We start from the raw sequence: 14,192 nt of genomic DNA, 5'->3' as shown, positions 1-14,192 counted from the left end.
AAATTTCTTCAATCGACCCTGGTGGCATTAGAATTGTCAACTGACCGGCATTTTACCTACCCGCAGGGCCGGAAATATTACTGCTAGAGGCGGCAAACTATCGATAGTAATCGCCATCGATGTTTTCCGATATTATGAGTTCTACTATCGATAGTAATCGATGTTTTTCAAAAAGTGGTACGAATCATATCATTATGCCCGAGAATATAACATTTATTGAACACAATCCACAAAAAAAAAATCAGTAGAAAGCACAACTATTTCATGTTATGTCATCATCATCATCATCATCATCATCATCTGTTTACCCTCCAGGTTCGGTTTTTCCCTCGGACTTAGCGAGGGACCCCAACTCTAGCGCCGCAAGGGCAGTGTCCTGGAGCTTCAGACTCTTGGTCGGGGGATACAACTGGGGAGTATGACCAGTACCTCGCCCAGGCGGCCTCACCTGCTATGCTGAACAGGGGCCTTGTGGAGGGATGGGAAGATTGGAAGGGATAGGCAAGGAAGAGGGAAGGAAGCGGCCGTGGCCTTAAGTTAGGTACTGTTGTATGTCCGGCGCTCCCTTTCTCGCTCCGTCAGCCAGCTGCACGCGCGCCTGTGTATCATTCTGCTAGCTTCGACGCGCAGCCCTCAGTGCGCGTGCCTGACCATCGAGTGTACTATAAATAGGAGCTCCCTGTCTGCTCACTTGCCCACTCGCCCCGGTGTCCAGCTCCAGAATACACCCTACGTCGAGCACGGAGGCTACTCCTCTTGAAAATGTGCTTCGACCAGGTGGACTGAATTTCTGGCAGTACGAGGTTTCACCTCTGGTCACCGCTCCCTTACCTGTTTCCGCTGCCTATGTTCCGTAATTCTTTTACAAGCCATTTTCATTCCCTAATTTATGCAAGCTCCCTTAGTTTCGCTAGGTGGAATTTCTTCAATCAATTGAACTTGCTTTTTAGGAATTCAGGCACTTCAACAAACAAGGACTCTCAAAGACATTTATGTTCGTGTGCCAGATAGTTTTCGACTATCAACGTGTCAATTCACAAAGACTATCTTTTCAAGATAGAAGTGTATATAAAGACTGTAAACCTGTACATATTGTATAAAGACAGACTTTTCTCAAGATTCAATATTCCCTTTTGCTTCAAAATAAATTTCAGTTATTTGTGTAAATATCATAAAGTGAAGCAATAAAAGTTGTGTTTTGTAAACTTCAACCTTGGTTACAACACAACTCTATGGCGACGAGGTAAAAACGCAACAACCTATACTTCTTCGACCCCAGTTGCCAACTCTATAGCAACGAGGTAAACACGACACTACAATTCAACAGGCCCAGTTGTCAACTCTACGGCGACGTGCTAAACAACAACGACACTCCAACCAGTTCTGACACACAGCTTACCTTACTCTTTCTTGCACGCATCTCGCAATGGCTACTGCGGAACAACTCGCTACGATCTTCCAAGCCTTACAGCAGCAACAACAACAGTTTATGCAACAACAACAGGCCGCATTACTTCAGGCTCTTCAAGCTATTTCTGTCTCTACACAGCCATCAGCTATTCCTCCGTTCTCTGCTTTTGATCCGGCTAAGGAAGAATGGTCAGTTTATTTAGCCCGTTTACAACAGCATTTCATCTGCCATTCTGTCACAGATGATCAACGCCGCCGTGCACTATTTCTTAGTTCGGTTGGCAATGCTACGTGTGAATTACTACGTAAATTAAGTCCGGAAGAACACTTATCTGAGGTACCCTTCACGCAGCTCTTGGCCCGTCTCACGGAACACTATGCCAAAGCTCCTCACATAGTGGCTGCTCGCTATAAATTTTTTCAGTGCAGAAAGCAACCCCATCAGACACATACTGAATGGATAACTGAATTGCGTGGTCTAGCTAAACCCTGCCAGTTCATCTGCTCCAAGGACGGTTGTGGTTCATCCTACACTGATTCTCTTATTCGGGACATGATAATTTTACATACTCCTGAAGACAAAATACGTTTTGACGCTGTCAAGCAGAGTAATCCTTCTTTAGAAGACGTCCAGCGTATTGCTACGGTTTATGAGCTTACTACCAAGACTGCCGCAGCCATAGCTTCTCCACACGAAGTTGCACAAGTCTCGCCTCAGGCCCGCAAGTCCTCTGCTACAGTGAACCGTACGGATAAGGCGCTCTCCACCAAGCATTCTCGCCAGGTTCCCTCTCGTAATGCTACACGGAAGCCCAATTCTAAAAGCACCTCGAAACTCCTGCCTTCCTGCCGAGGTTGTTTCAAGCATCATGAACGTCGTGACTGTCGTTTTTTCAAAGCTACTTGTGAAAGATGTAATAAACTTGGACACATTCAGACTGTCTGTCAAAGTTCGCTCCGCCCTGCTAAGACTACTGCAGCACGCCGGAAGCATATACAGCCCCGCCAAGACATGGAAGTTGATCAGATCAATCTTATTCTTCCCACAAAGGATTCTCACAAAATCATCATTCCTCTCTCATTCTCTGATCGATCTGTCGATTTTCAATTAGACACTGGATCACCTGTCTCTATTATTAACCTGACTACCTACCACGACTTAGGTTCACCTTCATGCTCACCAGCTGACATCCAGCTCGTGACATTTAACAAGAAGAAAATTGACATCAAAGGTCAAATCAGGCTTCAGGCTAGTTATAAAGGAATTCAGAAGGCCATTCCTCTTCTCGTAGTTAACAACTACACTGCATCAAACATTATGGGCATGGATCTATTTAACTTATTTGGTTTCCAGATACATGACAACATTAACGTCGTCTCTACATTGCATCCTACTTCTCACGTTACCGCTCTCCTAGCGCAGTTTCCTGAAGTCTTCGACTCTCAGCTCGGAACAGCCAAAGACTATACAGCTCACATACAGCTGAAATCCGGAGCTAAGCCTCGCTTCCTCAAGGCACGTCCAGTACCACTAGCACTTCAAGACCAGGTCACGAAAGAATTAGAAAGATGGATACAAACTGGAATTGTTGTACCAGTTACTTCTAGTCAATGGGCTACTCCACTCGTGGTAATCAAGAAACCTGATGGTAATATTCGACTTTGTGGCGATTTTCGATCTACAGTCAACGCACAACTCGACACAGATATCTTTCCTATTCCACGTCCAGAAGACTTATTCCGTCGTCTCTCTGGTGGACAATTCTTCTCTCGAGTTGATCTTAAAGAAGCATATCTCCAGCTACTTTTAGACGAAGAATCTAAGAAATTTCTCACACTCAACACTCCTCTCGGACTGCTCCAGCTCCAGCGGCTCCCATTCGGTGTTTCATCCTCAGCGGCTATTTTTCAGCGCTATTTGGCTCAACTCACCGCCTCCATTCCCGGTTGTGCTAACTACCTGGATGATATTATTGTTACTGGAAAAGATCATCAGGAACATCTAACCAATCTCCGCCTTCTTCTCCAGAAATTGAAAGACAATGGCTTACGAGCGAATCTCGCTAACTGTACCTTCTTTCAGCCTCAAGTTCACTACCTAGGACATATACTTGATAAGAATGGAATTCGTCCTAGTACACAGAATGTCTCAGCGATAGTAAACATGCCAGCACCTCAGAACCTCAAGCAGCTTCAGTCCTTCATAGGCAAAGCGAACTATTATAATAAGTTCATTCCACGCTTCGCTACAGTGGCAGCTCCATTAAACGCTCTACGTAAAAAAGGTGTTAAGTTTCAGTGGACTCCGCAATGCCAACAGGCATGGAAAACAATCAACAACGCCTTAATTCAAGCTATACAACTCACTCATTTTCAGCCCGACAAGATCATCACGCTAGCTACTGACGCTTCAGACTACGGTGTCGGTGCCGTTCTCTCCCAGAAGGATCGTCATGGACAAGAACGCCCCATCGCCTTCGCTTCGAAAACACTTAATGACCATCAACGTCGATACTCACAGATAGAGAAAGAAGCTTTAGCCATCATCTTTGGTATTCGCCGTTTCAATGAATATCTCTATGGCAACCATTTCCTGATCATTACCGATCATAAGCCTCTCGTACACTTATTCCATCCTGGTAATAAGATCCCAGAGAATTCCCTCAGAAAGCTTCAAAGATGGTCCATGTTCCTTTCTGATTATTCCTATCAGATTGTATATCGAGCCACATCCCAGCATTGTAATGCTGATGCCCTCTCCCGCTTACCCGTTGGTCCTGATACTGCCTTCGATTCTCAAGAAGCTGAATGTCTTCAGTTGGACATAGAACTTGAAGATACTGTATCCAGTTTTCCTATTGATGCTACCTGCATAGCTAAAGCTACGGATAAGGACAGTACACTTGCTACTGTACGTACTTACATCCGCAACGGTTGGCCTCTTCAGAGCACACTTCCTGCCCCCCTGGCACCTTATCATCGTATGCAGCATCGTCTCACGACTCGTGCCGGAGTTATATTACTAGAAGCAGGCACCATCTTCCGAGTAGTTATCCCACTTAGCCTCCAGAAACAAGTTCTCGAATTATTACACCAAAGCCATTGGGGTATCTCCAGAACAAAGCAACTCGCCCGTCAACACTGCTACTGGCCCGGTATTGATGCCGCCATTGAAAAGCTAATACATCATTGTGAGCAATGTCAAACGAATCAGAACGCCCCGTCTTCTGATCTTGCTTCATGGCCTCCTGCTACTACTCCATGGGAACGAGTTCACATCGATTTCGCAGGTCCTTTCCTTAATTCCATGTGGTTAATAGTCATCGATTCACTGTCAAACTTTCCATATGTCGTGGATATGCATTCGACTACTACAACCGAAGCTACCATTCGTGCTCTCCAGAAAATCTTTACTACAGAAGGTTTACCGCAAGTACTCATTTCGGACAACGGACCTCAATTTACAGCTACTGCTTTTCAGAACTTTTGTACACATAATGGCATTCGTCATATCCTAGCACCACCTTTTCACCCTCAATCTAATGGTGAAGCTGAACGCTTCGTACAAACATTTAAAAGAAGTATGAAGAAAGCTGTCTCTTCAGGCTTAACTAAAGACCAAGCCTTGCTCCAACTCTTAAACAACTACAGAACTCTACCCGGCGCTGATAATATCACTCCTGCACAGAAGCTCCATGGACGACCTCACAGAACTTTACTTTCTCTGTTACAGCCTCTTCCGGCCCAGCATAAGACATCACCAACGAAGTTCTCCCTCAACGACAAGGTCTACACCAGGACATTCAAATCCAACCCACTATGGATACCTGGAGTCATCTGCAGATCTTTGGGTCATCGTCTATACGAGATACAGACTACGGAGAAACGTATCTGCCGCCATCAAGATCAGATACGTCTGCGCTACCGCCCCTGTCCTGCTATTGATGATATTGCTAAACCTGATAAATCTATTGCTGAACGAGCTTTAGATCATTTAATAACAATGGGTTCCTTTCAGGACGAGACAGCGCCACTCCGCCCAGTTCCCGCTCCGGACAATACAACAGAGAAATCAGCAGCTCCGCCCCAGCATCGCAGTCGCCGCCAGCGCCGCCGCCGTTTCACGCCGTACCGGCGTATTTAGGAGGGGAGGGTGTTGTATGTCCGGCGCTCCCTTTCTCGCTCCGTCAGCCAGCTGCACGCGCGCCTGTGTATCATTCTGCTAGCTTCGACGCGCAGGCCTCAGTGCGCGTGCCTGACCATCGAGTGTACTATAAATAGGAGCTCCCTGTCTGCTCACTTGCCCACTCGCCCCGGTGTCCAGCTCCAGAATACACCCTACGTCGAGCACGGAGGCTACTCCTCTTGAAAATGTGCTTCGACCAGGTGGACTGAATTTCTGGCAGTACGAGGTTTCACCTCTGGTCACCGCTCCCTTACCTGTTTCCGCTGCCTATGTTCCGTAATTCTTTTACAAGCCATTTTCATTCCCTAATTTATGCAAGCTCCCTTAGTTTCGCTAGGTGGAATTTCTTCAATCAATTGAACTTGCTTTTTAGGAATTCAGGCACTTCAACAAACAAGGACTCTCAAAGACATTTATGTTCGTGTGCCAGATAGTTTTCGACTATCAACGTGTCAATTCACAAAGACTATCTTTTCAAGATAGAAGTGTATATAAAGACTGTAAACCTGTACATATTGTATAAAGACAGACTTTTCTCAAGATTCAATATTCCCTTTTGCTTCAAAATAAATTTCAGTTATTTGTGTAAATATCATAAAGTGAAGCAATAAAAGTTGTGTTTTGTAAACTTCAACCTTGGTTACAACAGGTACCATCCCGGCATTCGCGTGGAGGAGAAGTGGGAAACCACGGAAAACCACTTCCAGGATGGCTGAGGTGGGAATCGAACCCACCTCTACTCAGTTGACCTCCCGAGGCTGAGTGGACCCCGTTCCAGCCCTCGTACCACTTTTCAAATTTCGTGGCAGAGCCGGGAATCGAACCCGGGCCTCCGGGGGTGGCAGCTAATCACGCTAACCACTACACCACAGACGCGGACTTCATGTTATGTAATTTCTTAAATTCAAATCGGAATCAGTCATAAATCTCTTCAGTGGCACGTCCGAGATATTCTCGTTCAGCTGCAGTGTTCATTTTGCAATCGCCCGACATTTTCTCGGGTATTGTAGTATCTTTGGAAAAATGTTTTACAGCATTTTCAACAGATGGCAGGAGAGTTTTCAGGTGCTTTCATGAAGTCTTTGACCTAAAATGTGCCTTACCTTCTCTCGCCTACATACAGTCTCTGACAACATGCAGATCTCATTGTTTGTCCCGTATTGGCATCAACTCAACTAAGGTTAGGTTGAATGGAGAATCCCACCTTCCAAAATGCTAAATAGTCTTTCTGCCGGCACTGAAGTCGCAAGTAAGCAGAGATACTTAAATGCACACCTTTGAATTGGAACACGCTCCTTAGTCCTCACCAGTTAACTGCAAAATAGCTGTACCTTTTCTGTTAGCGCGAAATATAAGACAATGAGGCAAAAAAACTATCGTTGACTATCGATAATAGGCAACTGACTATCGATGTATGACTATAGTGGTCGCTATCGATAGTTTTCCGCCTCTAATTACTACTATTCTGATTAAGGCCGGTGGGAGGCACCGACTTCTGACTATCCAAACATCAGGAACATTGTTAGCCTTGACACACTGAATCTTTACCCACGACCTTCCTGAACAGCTTCCAGCCAAGGGAAATTTACTGCTACAACGAAAACTTGTTTTTGCAAAGACAAACTACAGGCAATTTTAGACTTCAAACTGGCGGAGACACCAAGTAAATATATCTACTACATAGACATGATACAAGCTTTTGAGCTTTTGGCGTGTCAAAGTCTTCCTCACGAAGAGTCAAGATTTTCTTCTGAAGACGCCAGAGCAAGTTCTCTGCGAAACGCAGATAGGCTATATAGATAGATAATGCCTTTATTGGTGGCGAAGTTAGGGCTCAAGGTCCTCTCTTACACTTAACCACAAAAAGCAATAACAATAATACTAACATAATCCTTAATGTTAAAATACACAAAGTAAAGTACACATACATGACGTAACTACAGTAATCCATTCATTAATCTAGTTCGTTCCTTCATTCTCTCAACAATTACCCAGCAAGTCAGAGGGATCTTCTCAGCAAATGCTCTCGCCAAGCCACTTTAAACTTGCGATGAGAGGGATAGTCTCTAACGTTCGCAGGTAGCAAATTTCATGACCTGGACACAGAGATTATGAAGGACCGGTTGTAAACAGCAGTGCGGTTTATAGGTATGGAAAGAGAGGAGCCCCACGAACCTACTATGCTGGCATAGAAGGGGGAGAGGTGATACTCCCACGTGGCGCGTCCAGGTGGCGGATAGGGGGGTCCTAACCGGCTTGCCCGAGGACTTGGGGGAAATAAAATACCTCTCGCGGACCAAACACACAACTCCCTGTGGGTGGAGGACGCAGACGAAGAATACATCCACGGTATCCCCTGCTTGTCGTAAGAGGCGACTAAAAGGGGCGACCAAGGGATTGTATTAGAACCATGAAACTACTTGTGATTAGTACCACCACGCGGGGAACACCATGGGTCGCTTTTACTTGCGCTTAGTACCACTATGTTAGATACCAAATAGGTTTGTGATTAGTAGCAAAAGAGTACATTGCCGGCTTGTACAGTACCTCCCACTATATGAGGAACACCACGGGATAGCGCGAGTCCCTGTGGTTAGTACACTTTTTATAAAACACCATAGGTTTGCGTTGCCTGTAAATAGCGCCGCAATGTGCGAAACACCATAGGTCTGTATTACATGTGCGAATTTCATTACCTGTGAGTAGCACCATACTGTGTGGAATACCTCGAGCCTACGCTACTTTTGATTACTACCGCACCACGACAAATACCATGGTTCTACTTTCCTAGCGATAAGTACCATTATGAGGGGCCGATGGCTTGGATTTTGGACCCCTTTCGACTACAAGCCTCATCGATTCAGTATTGTGCTATAAAAGCAGTCCCTTCGTCAGTAATACTACTGTTTTACGTCAGTTTCTGTGAGGTATTGCGGGTCAGATCCACAGATTGTTTTAAATACATATCCATCCATTCATTCTTCATCCTCACGTTTTGAATTCCAGTCAGTGGAGGATTTTGGACTTTTAATTTGTAATTACATTTCGTCTCATTTCGTACCATTAGGGGCCGATGACCTAGATGATAGGGCCATTTAAACACCAAGCATAATCATCATCATCAAGAGAGGAGCCAGATGTCGTATTGTGGTCATGATAGGATGTAAGGTAAGAACAATGTGAAGAAAGTTGGGAGTATTAGTGGAAAGTATTTTGTGCAGGAATTATAACATGTGAAGTTCACGGTGCTAGTGCATTCGAAGCCACGACAGCTTCTTATAATGAGGTGATACATGATCACCATAAAGAGTTTCACCTTGTTTTCTTTACATGGCAAAAGCCCAAAAGCGTCTATTATGTCTACAATTCCGGGCAGTGAAAGCATCAATCTAAAGTATCTACTACGTGTTTCAGGAAAATACGCTTGTAAGTGATGAAAATTGAGTCAAATATTTCCAAGAAAAAATGTGCATCAACCAGCTCACCTCAAGTAAAATAAACTGTTCAGCAGGATTATTGAACATGTTTTATTTATGGACCGACGAACGAAATCGCTTCAGTGTGTCCATAGTCAAAGTAGACATAAATGTAGTTTGAGTTACGTAACTATCAGCTTGCATTTGGGAGATAATGGGTTCGACCCCCACTGTCGGCAACTCTGAACATGGTTTCCCGTCGGTTTTCATTTTCACACCAGGGAAACGATGGGCCAGAACCTTAATTAAGGTCGGTGTCGATTCCCTGATTCCTTCCCACTCCTACCCCCTGTGGGCGGAGGCGGTAGAATAACACCCACGGTATCCCCTGCCTGTCGTAAGAGGCGACTAAAAGGGCCCCAGGTGTTCTCAACTTGGGAGGGTGGGTTGGCGACCATGGAACCCTTAGCTGAGTCCTGGTATTACTTCCACTTACTTTTGCAAGGCTCTTCACTTTCATCTATCCTATCCGACCTCCCTTGGTGGACTCTTGTTCTTTTCGGACCCCGACGGTATTAGAGCACTCGAGTCCTAGGGAGGCTCTCATTTTCACGCCTTTCATAGACCTTGTCTTCCTTTGGCCGATACCGTCATTTTTCGAAGTGTCGGATCCCTTCCATTTTTTCTCTGTTATTAGTGTTATATAGAGGATGGTTGGCTAGTTGTACTTCCTCTTAAAACATAATAACCACCACTATACCACTACCTTCCCCCTCCTGTCCCGTCGTCGCCGTAAGACCTGTCCGTCTCGGTGCGGCGTTACGTAAATTGTTTTAAAAGTTGTTTATTTACTATTTTCTTAAATAATTCAAAAGAATTTGGAAATTTATCGAACATCTCCTTTGGTAAATTATTCTAATCCCTAGCTCCTCTTCCTATAGACGAATATTTGTTCCAATTTGTCCTCTTGAATTCAAACTCTATTTTCATATTGAGATATTTAAAAACACAACTCAACCTCACTGGTCTACAAATGTCATTCCACACCATCTCTCCACTCACTGCTCGAAACGTACCGTTTCATCCAGCAGCTCGTCTTCTTATTACTCTCAACTCTTTCCAGTCGAAAGTTCGCAAAACGCTATTCTTTTGTCGTAAATCACCCGGGACAAAGCGTTCTGCTTTTCGTTATTTTTTTTTTGTGTGGTTTTTTTCTTTCAGTTCTCGAATCAAGTGTTCCCGGTGAGGGTCCCCTACACTGGAACCATACTCGAAATGGGGTCTTAGCAGAGACTTAACATGTTCCCTGCCTATAGAAACGGCTGAGACGACTCAAACGATACTTCACACGATATGCTACCGGATTTTTAATAATAATGTTAATGGTAATGAAATGGCGTATGGCTTTTATTGCCGGGAGTGTTCGAGGACATGTTCGGCTCGCCAGATGCAAGTCTTTCGATTTGACTCCCTTAGGCGACCTCGCGTCATAATGAGGATGAAATGCTGATGAAGACGACACATACACCTAGCCCCCGTACCAGAGAAATTAACCAATGATGGTTAAAATTCCCGACCCTGCCGGGAATCGAATCCGGGACCCCTGTGACCAAAGACCAGCATTCTAACCATTTAGTCATGGAGCCGGACAAGTTAATGGTTTTTAACGATCCACTAACTACTTTTACGGTTTACGGAAACGCCGAGGTCTCGGAATTTTGTCCGTTGGGTGTTCTTTTAAGTGTCGGTATATGTACCGACACGGGGCTGACGTATTCGAGAACCTTCAAATACGACCGGACTGAGCCAGGATCGAACCTGCCAAGTTGGGGTCAGAAGGCCAGCGCCGTAACCGTTTGAGCCACTCAGCCTGGCTTATGCAAATCTCGTACATTTCGTATGGAAAATCATGGACCCACTTTATGTTATGAAATTTTAACATATTTTATTATTGTTTTCTTAATCCATTTACCCTGCACGGTTGGTTTTCCCCACAGAATCAGTGGGAGATCTCATTCTATCACCTCAGGGGCAGTGTTATGGAGCGTGAGAATCTGGGTCGGGGATACAACTGGGATGGAGGACCAGTACCTCACCCAGACAGCCTCACCTGCTGTGCTAACAGGGGGTCTTGTGGGGGATGGGAAGACGGGAAGGGATAGACAAGGAAGAGGAAGGAAACAGCAGTGGCCGTAAGTTAGGTACCATCCTGGCATTTTCCTGGAAGAGAAGTGGGAAAGCACGGAAAACCACTTCGAGGATGGCTGAGGTGGGAATCGAACCCCCTCTCTACTCAGTTGATCTCCCGGGGCTGAATGGACCCCGTTTTAGTCCTCCTACCAGTTTTCAAATTCCGTGGCAGAGCCGGGATTCGAGCTCGGGCCTCCGGGGGGTAGCAGTTAATCACACTAACCACTACACCACAGAGGCAAGCTAATTTAAATAATTTTATACGAAAATACGGCATTGTGAATTAGATTCACAGATTATTTTAAATTGATAATAATTCTTCATCATCATTAGTTGGTGTGCAAATTTTAAATTTGAATTATTATTTCGTTTCGTCTCGTACCCATGGGCCGATTACCTAGATGTCAGACTCCTTTAAACATCATGCATCATCATCATCATCATTAACAACATCATCATTTAGAACATTATAGCCCAAAATACTTGGAAAAATGCGAATTATAATTCCTCTCAGAAGGAAGAAAAGAAACACTAATCAGCAGAGAAAAATCCGTCCGGCCCCATGGCTAAATGGTTAGAATGTTGGACTTCGGTCCAAGAGGTTCCGCGTTCGATTCTCAGCCGAGTCGTGGATTTTAACGTTAAACGGTTAATTCGTGTAATGTGTAGGTACTCAAAACAATCTAATAAATGGAAAGTTTATTTCAAGAAAAAAAAAATACAATATGCTTTACGTCGCACCGGCACAGATAGATCTTATGGAACAGGAAAGGGCAAGGAGTGAGAAGAAGTCGACCCTGTTGAGGGCTGCAGAGTATGAGGTGTCGTGTGGTCAGCACGAATCCTCTCGGCCGTTATTCTTCGCTTTCTAGACCGGGGCCGCTATCTCACCGTCAGCTAGTTCCTCAAATGTAATCACGTAAGCTGAGTGGACCTCGAACCAGCCCTCAGATCCAGGTAAAAATCCTTGACCTGGCCGGGAATCGAATTCGGGCCTCCAGGTAAGAGGCAGGCACGCTACCCCTACAGCACGGGGCCGGCATTTCCTTCCACCACCTCAACTACTTCATCATCATTAATCTTCATTAGCTACTCAACTGAGGCTGGCGGCAAGAAGGGCATCCCGCGGCAAAAAACGTCCCATATAATTTAATCACTGAGCAAGAGGCGAAGCAGTTTGGATCACGCAGCTATCAGCTTGCATCTGGAAGATAGAGGTTTCCCATTTTCACACCAGGCAATTGCTGGGGATGTACCTTACTTAAGACCGACTCGGGGATTTTAACCTTCATTCGCTAATTCCAATGGCTCGGAGGCTGGGTGTTTGTGCTGTTCTCAACATCTCTGCAACTCATACACCACACATAACACTATCCTCCACCACAATAACACGCAGTTACCTCCACATGGCAGATGCCGCCCACCCTCATCGGAGGGTCTGTCTTACCCGGGTAGAAATAGCCACACGAAATCATTATTACCTTTAATTAAGGCCACGGGTGGTTCCTTCCCATTTCTAGCCCATCGTCGCCATAAAACCTATCTGTGTCGGTGCGACGTAAAGCAAATAATAATAATAATAATAATAATAATAATAATAATAATAATAATAATAATAATAATCAGTAGCGTAGCCAGGATCGCTCGATGTAGGGGTGTTGGTGTGTGGTGCGCGCATGCAAGATTTGTCATTATAAGGACATTTACAAGTTAATTATGTTGATATTCAGATTGCAGTGGCGGTACATAACAAAATCTTATATTAAAATTCAGAACAAGAACAATACGACCAAGGTCAACAAGTGTACAGCGAATGATATGTTTAATTTACAATTTAAAAATCCAACTTTTGAGGCTTCTTAAGAACAGATTCAATACATCTGTTGGTTCTACAATTATGTTTGAATATGTATTTAGTTTATTGTTTATTTTCAGTTCCTGTTTATTCTCTTTTTGTAAAATTTTCATGGGGAGATCCTAACCCCAATACCCCGCCCCCTTGGCTATGCCCCTGATAATAAATGGTTTCCCATTTTTGTTTACACGTTGCTTTACGTCGCACCGACACAGACAAGTCTTATGGCGACGATGGGACATGAAAGAGCTAGGAGTGGGAAGGAAGCAGCCGTGGCCTTAACTAAGGTACGCTCCAGCACTTGCCTGGTGTGAAAATGAGAAACCACGGTAAATCATCTTCAGGGCTGCTCATTTTTACTTCCAGGCATTTGTCGGGGCAATTTCTATTCATAGGCCACAACCAATTTCTTCCACAATTTCATTCGCCATAATTCATTTCATCTTCATTATCTGAACTGAGGTTGGCAGCGGGAAGAGCATCCCGCCGTAAAAACATCCCGTATAATGTAATCTCTCCTCATCCGCGAGCCCGTACTGGTTCAAACAGGGACAGCTGTCCCTAACTTTGCCACGATGAATAAATTATAATCTATGTTAGGATAAATGCTTGAAATATTCTATACAGGCAGCAAACTTTACTCTTTTCCATTTTTAAAAAATCTGCTCAACCAAGGCAACTACAAAAAGAAAACAGAGAGACATGTTTGTTTACAAACTTACTTTCAAAGTGCCACTGTCCTTTTGAAGTCCAGGCAGTATTCCAGTCGCCGCTGAAGATACAAAACTCCTTTCGAGTGCACCTACAGATGCTCTAATACTCATACGGAGTAGAGAGGCCATGTTCTCCACTTATGTAACAAGTCACTACACTCCGCACTGAATCCACAGTCAGGTCTTTGCTCTGGAAGAACGCTTACCGGTTTAAGCGCCGTCCTTCGTCAACTTCTTGGCCTACTGGGCGAGAGTGGTGGGGGCCAGAAAATCTCTTGCGCATGCGCCCAGCGAAGGGTTGTCTCTCCCAACTGGTCCTCAACAAAGGGAGAAAGGAAGGGCAGAATCAGGGGTGACCATTCTGGCTCCTCTATAGCAACGTCAATTAAAGCTACTTCCTATTGCGCAGTCGAAATCCAACA

The 14,192-nt window shown here is 44.7% G+C and overlaps 1 protein-coding gene across 1 annotated transcript in view; it reads right to left on the bottom strand.

Moving 5' to 3' along the window:
• The window catches only part of CBP (sarcoplasmic calcium-binding protein), a 154,816-nt gene extending 140,917 nt beyond the window's left edge, over positions 1-13,899 (bottom strand). The window contains exon 1 of the mRNA XM_067159567.2: positions 13,780-13,899. Coding sequence (XP_067015668.1) covers positions 13,780-13,899 — 120 coding nt within the window. The remainder of the gene's footprint in view (positions 1-13,779) is intronic.
• Positions 13,900-14,192: the final 293 nt, after the last annotated feature.

This window comes from Anabrus simplex, chromosome X (assembly GCF_040414725.1).
Source record: "Anabrus simplex isolate iqAnaSimp1 chromosome X, ASM4041472v1, whole genome shotgun sequence".
NCBI lineage: Eukaryota > Metazoa > Arthropoda > Insecta > Orthoptera > Tettigoniidae > Anabrus > Anabrus simplex.
The sequence above is the reverse complement of the archived record's forward strand: the minus strand, read 5'-3'. Positions and strand labels throughout refer to the sequence as shown.